Here is a 15,646-nt window from a genome sequence, read left to right as displayed (position 1 = left end):
TCAATTTCAGTGCAAACATTAATGTCGGATTGTGTTAGTGAAATCGCGCCTCTTTTCATAGACAGTTTATTTAACGAAGATCCTGAGTTCAACATGGCGACCGGAATAATAGGCTCGTTGGGACCCTATGACAGTGCGGAGGAATCTTGGTCATCTTATGTCGAAAGGTTCGAACTTTTCATAGATTGCAATGACATTAAAGCTGAAAAGAAAGTGAGTACCTTGTTAACAGTCATAGGTGTTAAAAACGTATAATTTGTTAAAGGATTTGTGTACGCCGAACAAGCCTAGTTTCTAAGACATTCAAGGACATTGTGCAAATTCTACAAGATCATGTCAGTCCTAAACCGTCGTTCATTGCGGAACGGTACAAATTTTAGTTTACGCAACCAACATGAACATGAAACAGTTGGTGAATACGTTGTGCAACTAAAAAAACTATCAACATACTGTGAATTTCAAGACAAGTTGCCGGACTATTTGCGAGATCGCCTGGTAAGCGGTCTGCGGAGTGATACTATCAAGAAACGCCTGATTGGAGAAGTAGACTTAACCTTTGACAAAGCGATGCAGCTGGCCCTGTCCCTGGAGGCGGCGGAGCGGCAGACGACGTCCATGGCTTATACCAGCAACATGGCGGCAGGGATGAAGATGCAGCAGTTCAGACCATCTCCACATCAACATCAACATCAGAGGAAACGTTTCCAGCCTAGGAGGGAGGAGAATGTGTCAAGTGATAAAATGTGTTGGTGTTGTGGCAAAGGTGGCCACGTCACAAATGTGTGCAGGTATAGAAATTACAAATGTAATTTTTGTAGTAAGATGGGTCATCTGGAGAAAGTGTGTAAATCAAAATTAGGCCTAAATTCAGGTAAATCAACCACTTCAAATTTTAATAGTAATAAGAAGTTTCCCCAGCACAAAGGCAAAAGGCAAAAAGCAGAATTTTCAATATAAGCAACATTATGTATCAGAAAGTACACCTAACCCTAGTCAAATTACTGCAAATGTAAACTATGCACAATGTAGGCCTAATGTAAATGATGAAGTTTATGATTTAAGTAACTTGTTTTTCTATACAAGATAGGCCTAACGAGTTTGTAAGCCTAGGAAGATTAAATCATGTGAGAGTTGATCCGATCAAGGTTAACCTCAAATTGGAACATAGGTTAGTAGTTTTCGAGGTTGATAGTCAAAGTCAAAGTCAAAATCTCTTTATTTACAAAATTTCATAGAGAAATGTATTGGCGTCAATAATACAATGTTAAAGTTTAAAATTTACAAAATAAATAAGTTGAATTGAGCAGTCTTGATGTCTAAGATGATCATGTGTCTTGTAGATATTCTTCCAGCGTGTAGAATGGGCCTGGTCACCAGCCCATCTATTCAGTGCCATCTTCAGTTTCTTGCCCTTCTGAGCCTTTATCTCGGTTGGCAGCAGGTTGTAGAGCTTTGCGTCCCATGTACGATGGCTTCCTCCCGTACAGTGATAAATGGTGTGCTGGCAGGATGTAGTTGTCAGCATGTCGAGTGTTGTACTGGTGTACATCTGTTCCCCGAGGGAGTTCATTCATGTCGGCAAACATAATCACTTCCTGGATGTAGAGGGCCACAACGGTCAAGATGCGAAGATCCTTGAAACCTTCACGACAGCTTTCCTTGGGTTCCTAGGCCTTTAAGAGTTCTTATTACTTTTCTTCTGTATCAGGAGAAGTCTCTGTAGGTTAGTGACTGTGGTGCCTCCCCATATAGCAATGCTGTACCTCAGATGTGATTCAAAAAGGGCATAATAAGTAGTCTTTGCAGTGATTAAATCACTAATGTGGTAAATTCTTTTGATAACAAAGAGGCTGGTGTTTAGTTTCCTGCAAAGGTTGTCAACATGCTGAGTCCATGAAAGAGTTTCGTCAATTGTTACGCCAAGAAATGTTGCCTTGGGTTGCATGTCAACTTCTGGTAGGGCTGCAATTTCATCTCGTCTTCTACCGAGATGCTAGTTGTTTGGTCTTGGTCATATTGACTACTAGGTCGTTTGAGTGGCAGTACTGGTATGCCATATTTAGTGCAGTATATGAGTCAATTGCTAGCTCTTCTACAGAGCTCCCAGTGAGCAGAAGAGTAGTATCGTCGGCGTACATTAAAGTAGAACAGTAGGCATTTAAAAGATGAGGCATGTCATTGGTAAATAAGATAAACAGTACAGGGCCTAGGACTGATCCTTGTGGAACTCCTCGGCTTACAGGTAACGGTTTGGATCTGATGTTTTGTATTATCCCTTTGCTATGATGTCTTATCTCCACCACTTGGGTGCGTTCTTCCAAATAGCTTTTAAACCACCTGTAAGCAGAGCCACTAATACCCAGGCTTTGAAGTTTTTGCAGGATGAGGTTGTGTCCCCCAGGCAATCAAAGGCTTTGCTGAAGTCAAGCATTATGCCAGTCACAAGCTTTCCTGCTTCCAGTTGGTCGCAAATGAACTCTGCCAGCTCAGCAATTGCAGTTGTTGTGGATCTGCCTTTCACAAACCCATGCTGACTATTAGTTAGCAAATTTTGTTGTTTAAGGTAGTCCATCAGTCTCTTTAATACAACTTTTTCTATTACTTTGGAAAAGGTGGAGATCAGTGAAATTGGTCTATAGTTGCTAGGTGTCTTTTGGCAGTTACTTTTTATGCTTAGGATATACTTTTGCAACTTTCAAGTGCGGATGGAAAGAGTCCCGATGATAGTGACTTATTTATGATGATGCTGACCAAGGGGGTTGTAAGGGCTTCACTGCAGTGTTTAAGTAACTTTGATGATACTTCATCAAGCCCGGCTGAGGTTTTAGACTTTCATGCTTTTAATCATAATTTGTACTTCTTCTGTAGTGGTGTTGTGAAGTTGGCTGAGCCTACAATTTTGCTACATGGAGTGTTAGCTGTTGACCTTTTTGGTGCTCATTATTGATGTCCAATGTTTGCTGTGCAACTTTGGTGAAGAATTCATTGAAATGTTCAGCGATTTCATTTGGATTGGTTGTTTCTTTTCCATTTATCTTCAGTTTCAGCTGCTCTTTGCCTTGTTCTGCACTCTTCCTTTCACTGTTTACTATTTGCCAGATTGCTTTTGATTTATTGTCCAGCTCTGTTTATATCAGTTAGATGATGCCTGGCGTTTTAGCATTTTTAGTCTAAGGTCATAGTTTTTCTTAGCAAGGGCTGTGTCTGTTTTAAGCAGGTCACTTCACTGTAGTCTGGTACTTTCTAAGGCATTGAAGATAAGTTTCTTTCAGTGTAAGAGCTTCACCGTCTTTATGGTTAAAAATTTGTTTTTTTCTTATTTCTGGTTTTCTTTTTAGGGCAAGCTGCATCAATGTATATTGCCCAGAGTATTTAAGAAGGCATTGTATGCGTCTTCAGCATTTTGGGCTCCAAATACTCCAGCCCAATTCCTCATTGTGCAGTAAAGTTTTAAGAGTGTCAAGATTGTCCTTTTTCATTTGTCGTTGAATAAGACTAGAGGTTTTCTGTTTTCTGTGCTTCAAGAGATATTTTACTCAATTGTGCGGTGTGGTCTGACAAGCCTGTGTGTATTACTGTGGCATTGATGTTGGATGCAGATAGGTTTGAGGCATATACAGTCTATGGAGGAGGTGGAGTTGTAAGTGATTCTGGTTGGGGGTAGAGGCAATCTCATCATGTTATGGCTGGCCAGTGTTTCTTCAAGTTTTCGTGATTCATTATTTGGCACTAGGCTGTTTACGTTTATATCACCCATAATGATTATTGAGTGGTTTTCAGCCTTAGTTTCTTCGATGATGTTAGAAAAGAATGTCTAAGGCTTCATTCAACTTTTCGCTTGGAGATCTATATATGCCAGAGACGTAAAAGGTGTTGTTTTCCGACCGCTATTCTGAGCATTGCCACCTCACATACGAGTTCCTTGCAATGATGCGATATCTCCAGTGGCTCTGTTTTTTGTTGTAGTGAGTCTTTCACATATATTGCAACCCCTCCTTTTCTGGTTTCTTTCCTGCAAAAGTGTGCTTTGAGGGAGTATTCTGGGAGTTTAGTATTCTCTAAGAGTTCAGACTTCAGACCATGCTCACTCAAGATGACTATGTCAGGTTGAATGTCTTGAAGTAGATGAGATAATCTGTCTACTTTGTTCCTTACCTCTTGCACATTTTTGATGTAGTATTAGCAGTTCCCTTTTAAATGACTTCTTCTTTACTGCGTTGGGGGTCAAGTTCTCTCCTTTCTGTGGCTGCCATTCAATAAAAAAGAAGGAGAAAGAGTTGTTATTGGAGTGGTTTATTAGATAGTTAGCTTTAAATTGCTTAAATGTTTGTGTTGTAAAATTCTTCTATTGTTTCTTTGGGCCCAAGTTTGGTTTGCAGTGTAAGGTGGTCTTTTCCTCCAAGGGTGGTGTCTCTTTACTTAAAGGTAAGAGGTTATCTTCAACAGTTCTTGGTTGTAGGTTTGCTGTGTCGAACTTAAGTGTGTCCAGTGTCTGGAAGTTATTACAAGGAATGGGATGGTTTTTTATTTGGCTGGCAGCATATTTTGCTGTTTAAAGTGAGAGATAGTCATGTGGTTAATTTGTTTTTGTTGAATTTTCCTTGTACTATGAAGTGAGCTGTTAACAAATGTTTTTGGAGTGGATTTTGGGTACCTTGAAGTTGTCTGTGTTGGAATTGTTGCAGTTTGAGTACTCTGTTCATGAAGAACAGGTCTTTGTGAAACATTGGGCTGGGAGTTAAGCTGATCATTAAGGCGTGTAATTGTGGTCTCCAAACTATCTTGTCTGGATTTCATCTGGGCCAACTCCAATACAATGTTTGGTGGGGTTTTAAGTTTTGTCTCTGGTGATGCAAGACATTCTGGCGGTTTGAGTCCCAGTTTCTACCTTACTTCTAGTTTCCAGTTTGCCACTATGTTTTAGGTGTATTGCATTTGTGTTTAGAAGAGAGATTTGTGTTTATCAAGATTTTTTATTTTAATGGATTGGTCTTCAATTAGATGTTCCTGCTTTTGATCATAGTCTTCAAAGATATTTTGGATTTCCAAGTTTCTTTTGCTTTTCTTTTTGAATTTGACTTTGTATGTAGCTCTGCTAACTCTTTGGGTCAGAGATTCAATTCTTCTATTGTGTTTATCTTCTTCTTCAGTCAGTTCTTCAATCTTAGCCTCACTACTAGCTAGCTTGCACTGGGTACTTGTCAACTTGCTTTCTAAAATAGATATTTGTTCCTTTATTTGTCGGTTTTCTTCCAGTAATGCCGAACCTATTGTAGCAGCCATTGTCAGCTTATCCTCTTCACTAACTGAGTTTTGTAAAAGATAATTTTCAATAAGACTGTTTTCCCAGGGCTGTAATTGAGTTATTGGATGTTTTTGTTTTTGTTGGACCAGATGAGGTTATAGGTGCTAGGTCAAGTGACTGGTTAGCCTTGTCTTGAAGGACAGATATTGTGGGTAATTTTGGTAGGTCAGAGCAGTTTCTGCAGGTCCATGTGTTAATCTCAACCTTTGACAATTTCTTGAGGCACTTGTCTGTAATATTTACAACACCCTGCATGGTACCCACAGGTGACATGGGCCTGTACATTTAATAGCAGAATACTTTACTCCAATACTACAAGCACCAACATGGGTATTTGGAGGTCATTGTTCCAATGTAAAATTGAATCAGTTTTTAAAAAGTTTGGCTGTTTCTTTATGTCAAAAATCTTCAGGTTCCAATGTAAAATTTAGTAACTCAGGTCAGACTCTTATTGGTCAAAAATAGGGTAATGTCATTCAGAAACTGTTTATTTATACTAAGTTTGTCAGACTCTTAGTGGTCAACAATAGGGTAATGCCATTCAGAAACTGTTTATTTATACTAAGTTTGTCCAGACTCTTAGTGGTCAACAATAGGGTAATGCCATTCAGAAACTGTTTATTTATACTAAGTTTTGTCAGACTCTTAGTGGTCAACAATTAGGTAATGTCATTCGGAAAAACTGTTTATTTTATACTAAGTTTGTCAGACTCTTAGTGGTCAGAGAGTGTGGGCAGGTTTGAAATGTAATTGTGCATTTGTATCAGGAGAGAGAGATATAATACAGCCTGTGATAGGCACTATTGCCAGTTGTGAGGAGTTATGCTGAGTAGAGGAATGCTGACTCTGTTATCTAGGTCAGCGGCCTGGCTCACAGGTGGCTTAGTCTAGCTAACAAGACAGTCTTGTTATTGAGAAGAATTATAAGTAGTGTTAGTGACGTCACTAGCTTATGTAGTTTAAACTATTTTTGTGACGTCACAGTTTTATGTTTATATAAAATTTTCTCTCTTTTTTTATGTGTTGCAAATAAATATTTTTATCTTAGAGCATTATTCTCATGTTTTAAAAACAGTGCTTAGTTGTAAAAATCTGATTTTCAACGTATTGCTGCCCTTGAAATGTAGGTCAGCTAGTAGTGTTTTTTTAAAAGTATATTTTCTTGTTAATCTTTAGTTAAAATTGTTTGTTTTATTAGTGAATTGACTCACGGTACTCCAGGTAAGGTGTTGATTATAGATTATTTGTTGTTGTCCAACCTAAAACCATCACTATTTTACTGTTTCTTGAGACACTTTTCACTGTAGTTGTTGGCAGGTAGCCATGTTGGATTTTTTTTTTTTTTTTTTTTTTTTTTTTTTTTTTTTTTTTTTTTTTTTTTTTTTTTTTTTTTTGATAGCGGAGCTTGTGTCAGTGTTGTCTGTGAGAATTTTTATAAGGCTAATCTTAATCACATTCCCGCTAAAGAGTACCAGTCTAATTTTAAGTTCCTACACGAGTGAGCAAATTCAACCCTTGGGTAAGTTATTAGTAAATGTTGAGTACAACAATGTTAATAAAGCTCTAGAACTCTATGTAATTGCAAAAGGTGCAAACCCGCTTATGGGGAGAGATTGGATCAGGGATTTACAAGTAATCAGTAACCATACCTCTTAATGTAAACAGTCTAGTAGGACAGTATAAGGAAAACAATGTACATGTAAACAAACCACCTATCGATAGGCCCAGTTCCGACAATGATATTGTCATGAGTTTGTATCAAGAATTTCCAAATGTGTTTACTGAAAGCTTAGGTTGTTATACAGGAGACCCAGTTAAGCTTAATCTTAAACCAGAGGTAAAAACCAAAGTATTTTAAACCAAGACCAATACCGTTTTCACTAAAATGTAAAGTGGACAAGGAACTAGATAGGCTAGTTGAGAATGAAATTTTGACACCTGTAGACAGTAGTGAATGGGGTACACCTATTGTCCCTATCTTAAAGAAAAATGGACAGTTACGCATATGTGGTGATTTTAAGGTATCTCTTAACCAATACTTGGAAATAGACAGATATCCAGTACCTAGAATAGAAGAGTTGTTCACCTCTTTACAGAAAGGAGTAACCTTTTCTAAATTAGATTTATCTAATGCTTATCAACAAGTCAGACTGGATGACAGTTCTAAGAGGTTATGTACCATCAGTACACACCGAGGTTTGTTTGTTTACAATCGTATTCCGTATGGAATATCTTCTGCACCTGGTATTTTTCAACGTATCATGGAACAGCTATTGGCAGGTATTGAAGGAATATCATGTTTTTTGGATGACATTCTGATAACTGGTAAAAATCAAGCTGAACACTTAGCCAGGTTAAAGGCTGTTTGTCAAAGGTTAAGTGAAAATGGTTTTGACAGTGAGCAAAGATAAATGTCAATTTTTTTGTCCATCCATTGAATATCTTGGTCATGTGTTGAGCAAGGAAGGTCCTTAGCACCTCTCCAGCTAAAGTTGAAGCAGTCTCAAAGGCACCTGTGCCTACTAATGTCACTCAGCTCAAGGGATTTTTAGGATTAGTTAGCTATTACTCCAAGTTTGTGCCTAACCTGGCAAACCCTGGCAACTCCAATGTATCAGTTACTAAAGAAAGACACACCCTTTGCATGGAACGCAGCCTGTAAAAAATCTTTTGATGTAATTAAGCAAAAATTAATTTCAGCTCCTATATTAGCTCATTACAATCCTGATTTACCTTTAAAGTTGTACACAGACAGTAAGTTCATATGGGTTGGGCTGTGTCCTAACTCAAATCCAAAGTGATAACAGTGAAAAACCTATTTGTTTTTGCATCAAAGTCGTTAAACTCAGCAGAGCTCAAGTATTCTGTCATTGATAAGGAAGCACTCGCAATAGTGTTTGGAATTAAGAAGTTCAACCAATACTTGTTTTGCAGAAGGTTTACTCTCGTCACAGATCATAAGCCTTTGATATCAGTGTTTGGTCCCAAGAAAGGATTACCAGCGTATGCAGCTAGTAGGCTACAACGCTATGCCTTATTTTTATCTGCTAATGACTTTGATATTGAATACATCCGTTCCAAGGCTAACGGACATGCGGACGGTTTGTCAAGGTTACCTTTAAATGTTAAATGACTTAAGACAAAAACCTAGAGGAACCAGATCAAGTAAGCTACATAGGTACTTATTTACAATATATTGAGGAAAGTGAAATACCCCTTAACTTTAAAGATGTTAAGCGAGAAACCCGTTTAGATCCTGAATTAAGTAAGGTTTTAAATTATGTCTGTCATGGTTGGCCAGAGAAGGTAATTAGTGAACTTAGTGCTTATGCGCAAAGACAAAATGAGTTTAACTATAGAACAAGAAATATTGATGTATGGTCATAGAGTTGTAGTAACCGAAAGTGTTAAGAAAACAAATGTTGAAATGAATTGCACACAGGTCATCTTGGTATTGTAAAGATGAAGTCCATAGCTCGTGGTTATATGTATTGGCCAGGAATAGATAAGGATATTGAAGTGGTCTAAGCAAGCAGTTGTAAACCATGTCAAAGTGAAAGGCAAAATCCATCAAAAAGTGTATTGCATGTGTGGGAGTATCCCGAACATCCATGGCAAAACGGACCCATTTGGATTTTCTTGGTCCATTCAATTCTAAATTATATTTAGTAATAATTGATCGCACACAGTAAATGGCTCGAAGTCGAGGAAGTCAGCTTCTACTTCCGCTAAACAAACAATAAACAAGTTGAGACCTATGTTTTGCGAGGTACGGTTTACCTCAACATATTGTATCAGATAATGGCCCACCTTTCATTTCATTTGAATTTAGCCAATTTCTGAAGTCAAATGGAATTCGGCATACTTTCACACCACCTTACCACCCAGCCAGTAATGGTCAAGCGGAAAATTCAGTTAAGACAGTAAAGAAAAAGATTGAAATGTGCTTTACTTTAGCAACGACAATTCTGAATTAGCTTTATGTAAATTTTTACTAGCTTACAGAAAATTGTGTACATAGTACACACCAATGAGTCACCAGCAAAACTTATGTTTAATCGTAATTTACGAACAAGACTAGATTTAATCAAACCTAATTTACTTGAAATTGTACACCGTAACCAAGAAAAACAAATTGTAAATTTTGGTGGAAGCAAAACTCGTGAATTATTGGTAGGACAGCCAGTACTAATCAGAGATTTTAGAAGTAAGGGTAAATGGACGGAAGGTAGAATTCATAAAAAACTAAGTCCTGTATCTTATTTAGTCATACTAGATAATGGTATATATCTGGAAACGTCCATATCAATCAATTGCTAGGAATGCAGACACAGTTAGATTTAAATGACAATGAATTAAATCCTAGAGATATATATTTGCCAAGTACAGTGACTAGTAAGAATCATCTTGAAGCTGGTAGTCCGACAGTCTATGTCACCCCCTGCGTTATTTTCGCCCAGACCAGGTAGTAGTTCCGAAATAGCTGGCACCCCTCAATCGAGTCGGAGTGTGACCTTGTCCACCCCCGCACCGCCTGACCTTGTCTCCAGCTGAGGTACTAACCAGCTGATCGGTCACAACAAACCACACCTGTCATACGCCGCTATCCGGCTAGGCAGAGAAAACCCGTAAGCAAACTAAACTTATAATTATTCAAAAATGATTTTTATGATATTATGTGAGTGTATATCTATTCTGATTTCTATGTATTCTTATCTTGATTAATTGATTGAAATGGGGTTTTATTGAGGATACAATAATTATCCATGTTTTGATATTTTATTAGGTGTGCTATTATTACGTTATGTACTTGATTTCATTATCCGTATTCATTTCTACTTGTGTGTAAATTGTGTTTCATGACTTTATCATATTTCTTTTATTACTTGTATTCATGTTGTAATTATCTTTCGAACTTTTAGGGGGGAAGAGTTTATAGTATATTAATTAAATAAATAATATTATGTGGTAGTAACAAGACAGTTGGTACCCTGTTATGTCAGTACAATAATTTAGTTTTATGTTGTTTCACGGTTGTGGCAATATGTTTTGCAAGTTGTATGACGTAGAGGGTGAGCTGATTCTAATAAACGGCTCTGGTTGGTCGGCTGGCATCATACCACCTCACCTCACCTGATGCTCGTGTCCAATCCCACGCCTCAGCCCCTGCTACCTTGTATCGCCCTAGTCCTCCCCAGACCATAAAAAGATGCGGTCGGTTTCGGCCAGTGCCGTTAAACTTTCAAAACATGTGTTTAATTTACCAGCCCGGTTTACCTCTAGGCTATGATCCGACTACCACCGTAATGTCGAATCACGACATTACAGAACCAAACAATATGAAAGGGGATTATTTTAACCAATCCAACTAGTTTTGAACTTTATTGGCAATTTCTTGAGCATGTTTTATAATGCTGCAGTCAGCAAGTTAACCTACTGTACAATACTGTCTAGCTCAAATACAAGGGATCTAACACCTTCACTGCTGATCTATATCCTGAGTGAGAACCACCTACTCTATACTATTCTATAGCCCACTGAGTGAAACCAACTACTTTGTACTTTTAAGGTGTCTGCTGCAATCAAGGTGTTAAAATCGATTCTACCACCTTAAAAAAACCACTATCCAGACGGGATTCATTCTTTTGGTAGATTGTTTATTTACTAGATAGCGGCTGTACTGTTACTACCCAGCATTTTCCAGTATGAAACTCACTGTGGGTGTATTGAAACTAACCAGTCACAAATAAGTTGGTGGAGTTAAATATATCAATGTACTTTCAAATAACTTCAATCATATTCAAATGCTTGATATTGCATGTGCTTTGTGCAGCTTCTGCACATTCTTCTAGTTCTCCACGTCCTAGTCACCTGTTATTCATCATAAAATAAATAAAGTTTGAATATGTGTGGGGAAAAGAGTCTAACTCAAGGTAGAAGAACATATAACGACACAAAAATATTAGACTGTAACTAATTAGGCTACATAAAATTTAAAATTTTAATCAACACAAACAAACATCCTTGTTGGAAGATTGAAAAAAATTTGGATACAAACATTTAATTTGATGTGCCACATGACCTATACTGTATTTTAAATGTGTCAAAAAACAATGTTGCGGCGTTAGCCATATGAGATTTATTAGGGTTGTAGTCGATTGCATTGCTCTATGTCAACAGTTCAACCACAGGAGATTGCACTCAGGTGGTCTGAAACACTGTGTATTACTGACACTATAAAGCAGAATCTTATCATCAATAGTTTGCAATATTAAATAACAAACCATCTGTTTAGAGTAAGCAAATCTACATCTAACTGAGATTTGGACTCAGCGTGGGATATTTAGCATTACAAAATAAGAAAGTTTCCATTGTTTTTTCAATTATATCTTCTTTGATGTTTTATTCCAGTTGTAACGAAACCAACTTACTCTAAACACTATCAGAACATTCCCCAAATTGAAGGAAATGTGATTCTCAGAAATTCAATAGTTTACATTAATTACTTAACCTCTATTATATGAGCAACAACAATCTTACCTCAGCCAGTCTTCTGTCATTCCACAGATCCTCCAGCAATTCAAACACCAAGTTCAGATGCAGCTCTCGACAAAAAGCTGCTGTAGCGTGAGCATTCTTTGAGAATTTCACAAGCATATTCAGTCAGGGAATTCTTCCAATTGTGGAAGATCATCACGGTATTCAGTTTTATTTCTTGTTTTACATAATTTAGAACAAATTTTAAAGAGTTTGCTACCAAATGGTTGGTATTTGATGACTGTAGAGTGACCTTGATGACATCACCAGACACATAGTTGATAGTTTTTTGTGTATTGTCTTTTTGAATATTCACTGCATTCAAATCCAGAATCATCAGACATTGTTTTAGCATCACAATTTACTACACTATTCTTGTAACTCGCATATTCAGCTTCATCATACAACACAGTTTGTAAATATGAGGTTTGGATTGGTGCCTTAAGTTCAATTTCGTCCTTTATCATTAATATTGATTCAATAAACCGTAAATATTTTAGTGCAAAATGTTCATAACTGAAAACTCTTCTTTGAGGGTACAGGCTAGGTGGAATTTCATTTATTGGCCTTTGTTCTGATGCTGAAGTCCAATCATTACTTTCCTTGAGAAATCCATCTGAAAAATAACAAAATAATTGTCTTATAGCTTTACTAAATATGCCATTCCTAAAACTAACATATGTCAAAAGTTAATTGTCTCTAAATAGTCTATTTATATTTTTTTTTTTTTAGAATTGTGGGTGGACATCTCTAGGTAGCCACCAGGAATTTTATAAAAGAAGTTATAGATTCTTACAATCACCCACTGAAATTAAAGTTTCATGACATAACTGTCTTATCCTCATATATTTTAATATGTACACCATTACTTTTTACCATTCGTACAGACTTTCAATACCAATTAAGAAAACTCAATTGTTTCATTATAACTACATTTAATTCATTAAAATTGTTCAAAATAACAATAACTCTAATACAAACATAAAATCAAGTTTTGTCTTTTTTAATACATATACCATTTCTTTTACCACTCTTATAGACTTTCAACACCAATTAAGAAAACTAAATTGTTTCATTTGAACTAAATTTAATTCATTATAACTGTTCAAAATAACAATAACTCTAATACTAACATAAAATCGAGTTTTATCTTTTTGAATACCTTAGTACTTAAGTGCAACACATACCCTCTCTCGTTGTGAAATCTCCTTGCAGCCCTACATTGTTCTCGCCAGATAGAGATAGAGTTCCTTGCAGTTCTTTTAACTTGTCTTTTAATTCTTGTTGGTTGTGGCTCAAAAACTTCTGTTCCAAGATAGGATTAATGCAATCCTGAAAGTCCATTATTTATAAATTAAAAATTAATTTGTTTTTGGTAATGTAATTGACAAATTGTACTTGTGTTATTATATATACATTTGCTTAGTGCTATGTATACAATAATTAAACCCTGATTGCAATGCCTTCTAAATTATTTGTATTTATCTTTCAAATTTATCTAGCCAATCAGATATGGATGGACTCGTGCATTATTTGTTTACCAGTTTGGAACATTAAATAGTAAGGGTCTCTAATTGAAAGAGAGATGGGATTTCAGACATTTGCTATAATTAATCTTATATATTAAAATAGTAAGACTGGATACTGCTTGAGATTTTGACATACATCATAATACCTGTATGTTATAAAATGTAGTTCAGTGGCAAGTTCATTTGCCACACTTTTTGTGCACATTCAACCTTATGTATTAGGGGTTTTGTAACATGATGAAGAGGGTAAATTTCAATGCTCAAAACATAGTCTTCAATTTTTGTTATGTATAAACAATGGCAAATTTCCAATCTTCTAATCCATTGTCAATAACAAACTTAAAACAAAAGGTGTATAATATTATGAGTATATTTAATACAGGTAGCCAGATGAGTCTATGGCCACCACCATAATTTAGCTTTGAATTTAGATTAGAAACAACATAGGTTCTCAATCCTCCCAATCCACAAATGAGGATTGGCAAAACCATTGGAAAGCTCATTCTGGGCTTGCTATTCAGCATCGGATACAGCCATTCATGCAGTTGTCATCAAACCTTATAGACATAACATGTTATGTCATGATCTGAATGTGGACCCAGTGTGTTGTCTCGTGTTATTTGATGCAAGTTGGATTGTGATGCAGGATCCGTGTCACTGACACTCAGATAGTAAGTGTTTTGCAGTTTACATGCTGTTACGACAGCAAATAATAATCAGTAATTGAACTTGACTCTACCTCACAAGTTCAATATCAATGCCAATAGCATTGTTTTCTTGTTGTACAAGATCACTTTGCGCAGGATTCAATAATTTCAGAACCCTTCTCCAATGCTTAGAAAATCATGATCTGGGTTTTCTGACACAGCCACATGAATTTCAAACTTTAGGAAGTAGAAAAAACTACCAAGAGGTACAGTCCTGTGTGGCGTAGGAAATACCTCCTCATCTCCCCTGTTCGGTCAGGAGTTAAGACATGGATCAGTAAATTTATAGTACAGGTAATTCATCTTTCTTTGTTTAAAGTTTGTTAATAATGATGGATGGTGTGAAATGTTAATAGGATTCTGGACATTCACCAAATTGTTATATTGTGCAACATATAACACTACCTAAAAGATTTTAAATAAAACAAACTCAACCAATAAAATTCTTAATACACACCATGACATTAAGGTCTAGGACTAAAACATAAGGCCAAGAGTGGCTGCCTTTACACTTCTCCCACAGGAAATGCCGACATTGATATTCTCATTAGCACTCCACTTTCACTGGTGCAGGTGTGATGTGTCATTTGTACTTTTGACTTCTGTGCAGTGACAATACCTGGGTTCATTTTCTATTGTCTGGCCCTCATAGCTGTTTTTCAGGTGTGATTTTTTAGAGGCAGTTCATTGCTGTATGTTGTAGTTTTTTAAGTACATGTTTATTTATTAATCTTTTTACACCTGAGGAAGAGGATAGGAAATGTACTGTTATGCATTTTGTAACATATCACAAAGGCAAATGTCCGAAATCCTATCATCTTCCAATAAATATTTATTTCATTTTTTGAACAAGTATAAAATGGCAAAGCAATCAATAATTAATGGTGAAACGATGGTGAATCAAAGAGTCACTAATAGTACAACAAATATTATATCAGGTCTTTTGAATAAACATACATGTGTGTGTGTGTGTGTGTGTGTGTGTGCGTGTTTTATTTATTTATTTATTTCCAACGGCAGCAGCCAATTTACAAAGACAAAGCATAGATGGTAGAATACAGCGGGGGAAAAAAAATTAATGCAATCCAGTTGAGGTGTTTTGTAACTTGTTTTCCAATTAAAAGTCAATAACCTTGCATATTTAACTATAAATTAATTTCTAAAAAGAAATCAAACCTTGGTTGATTTGAGATTTCATAACCATTAAATATACTTTAATACTCACTTGATTTTCCTTAAGATATCTGTACTGTAGGTTTTTTACGTAAGTGATTACTGGTACTCCAGCTTCCCTAGCTTTCCTTATTAAAACAAACGATAAGGCCATAAATATTTTCTTCCTGTAGAAAGTTGCTCATAGTAAGAACAAAATGAAGACTCACAATACAATGAAGATAAAGCATCAGTGTCTGACAAATATACAGTAAATAGTATGCAAAATTATCCAGGTGACATGCTGATTTTTTAAATTTAGATTAACATAACCATGGATCTTTCTTGTGCCTTACTTTTCCGAGAAACGCCAGTGGTAATAATACCAATGATCGACTCTTTCTTGTTAAGATTAC

General features: G+C 36.3%; 1 protein-coding gene across 1 annotated transcript; it reads right to left on the bottom strand.

The window, feature by feature from the left end:
- Positions 1–577: 577 nt before the first annotated feature.
- On the bottom strand, positions 578–15,427 carry LOC124374720. The gene is made up of 4 exons (XM_046832887.1): positions 15,304–15,427; positions 13,030–13,174; positions 11,846–12,458; positions 578–709 (listed from the first exon to the last, which is right to left on the bottom strand). The coding sequence occupies exons 1-3, from the start codon at positions 15,403–15,405 to the stop codon at positions 12,106–12,108; spliced, it is 600 nt and encodes a 199-aa protein (XP_046688843.1). The 5' UTR covers positions 15,406–15,427; the 3' UTR covers positions 578–709; positions 11,846–12,105.
- Positions 15,428–15,646: the final 219 nt, after the last annotated feature.

This window comes from Homalodisca vitripennis, unplaced genomic scaffold, assembly GCF_021130785.1.
Source record: "Homalodisca vitripennis isolate AUS2020 unplaced genomic scaffold, UT_GWSS_2.1 ScUCBcl_9773;HRSCAF=18381, whole genome shotgun sequence".
Taxonomy (NCBI): Eukaryota; Metazoa; Arthropoda; class Insecta; order Hemiptera; family Cicadellidae; genus Homalodisca; species Homalodisca vitripennis.
Note: the sequence above shows the minus strand (reverse complement) of the source record. Positions and strands in the feature narration are given on the sequence as shown.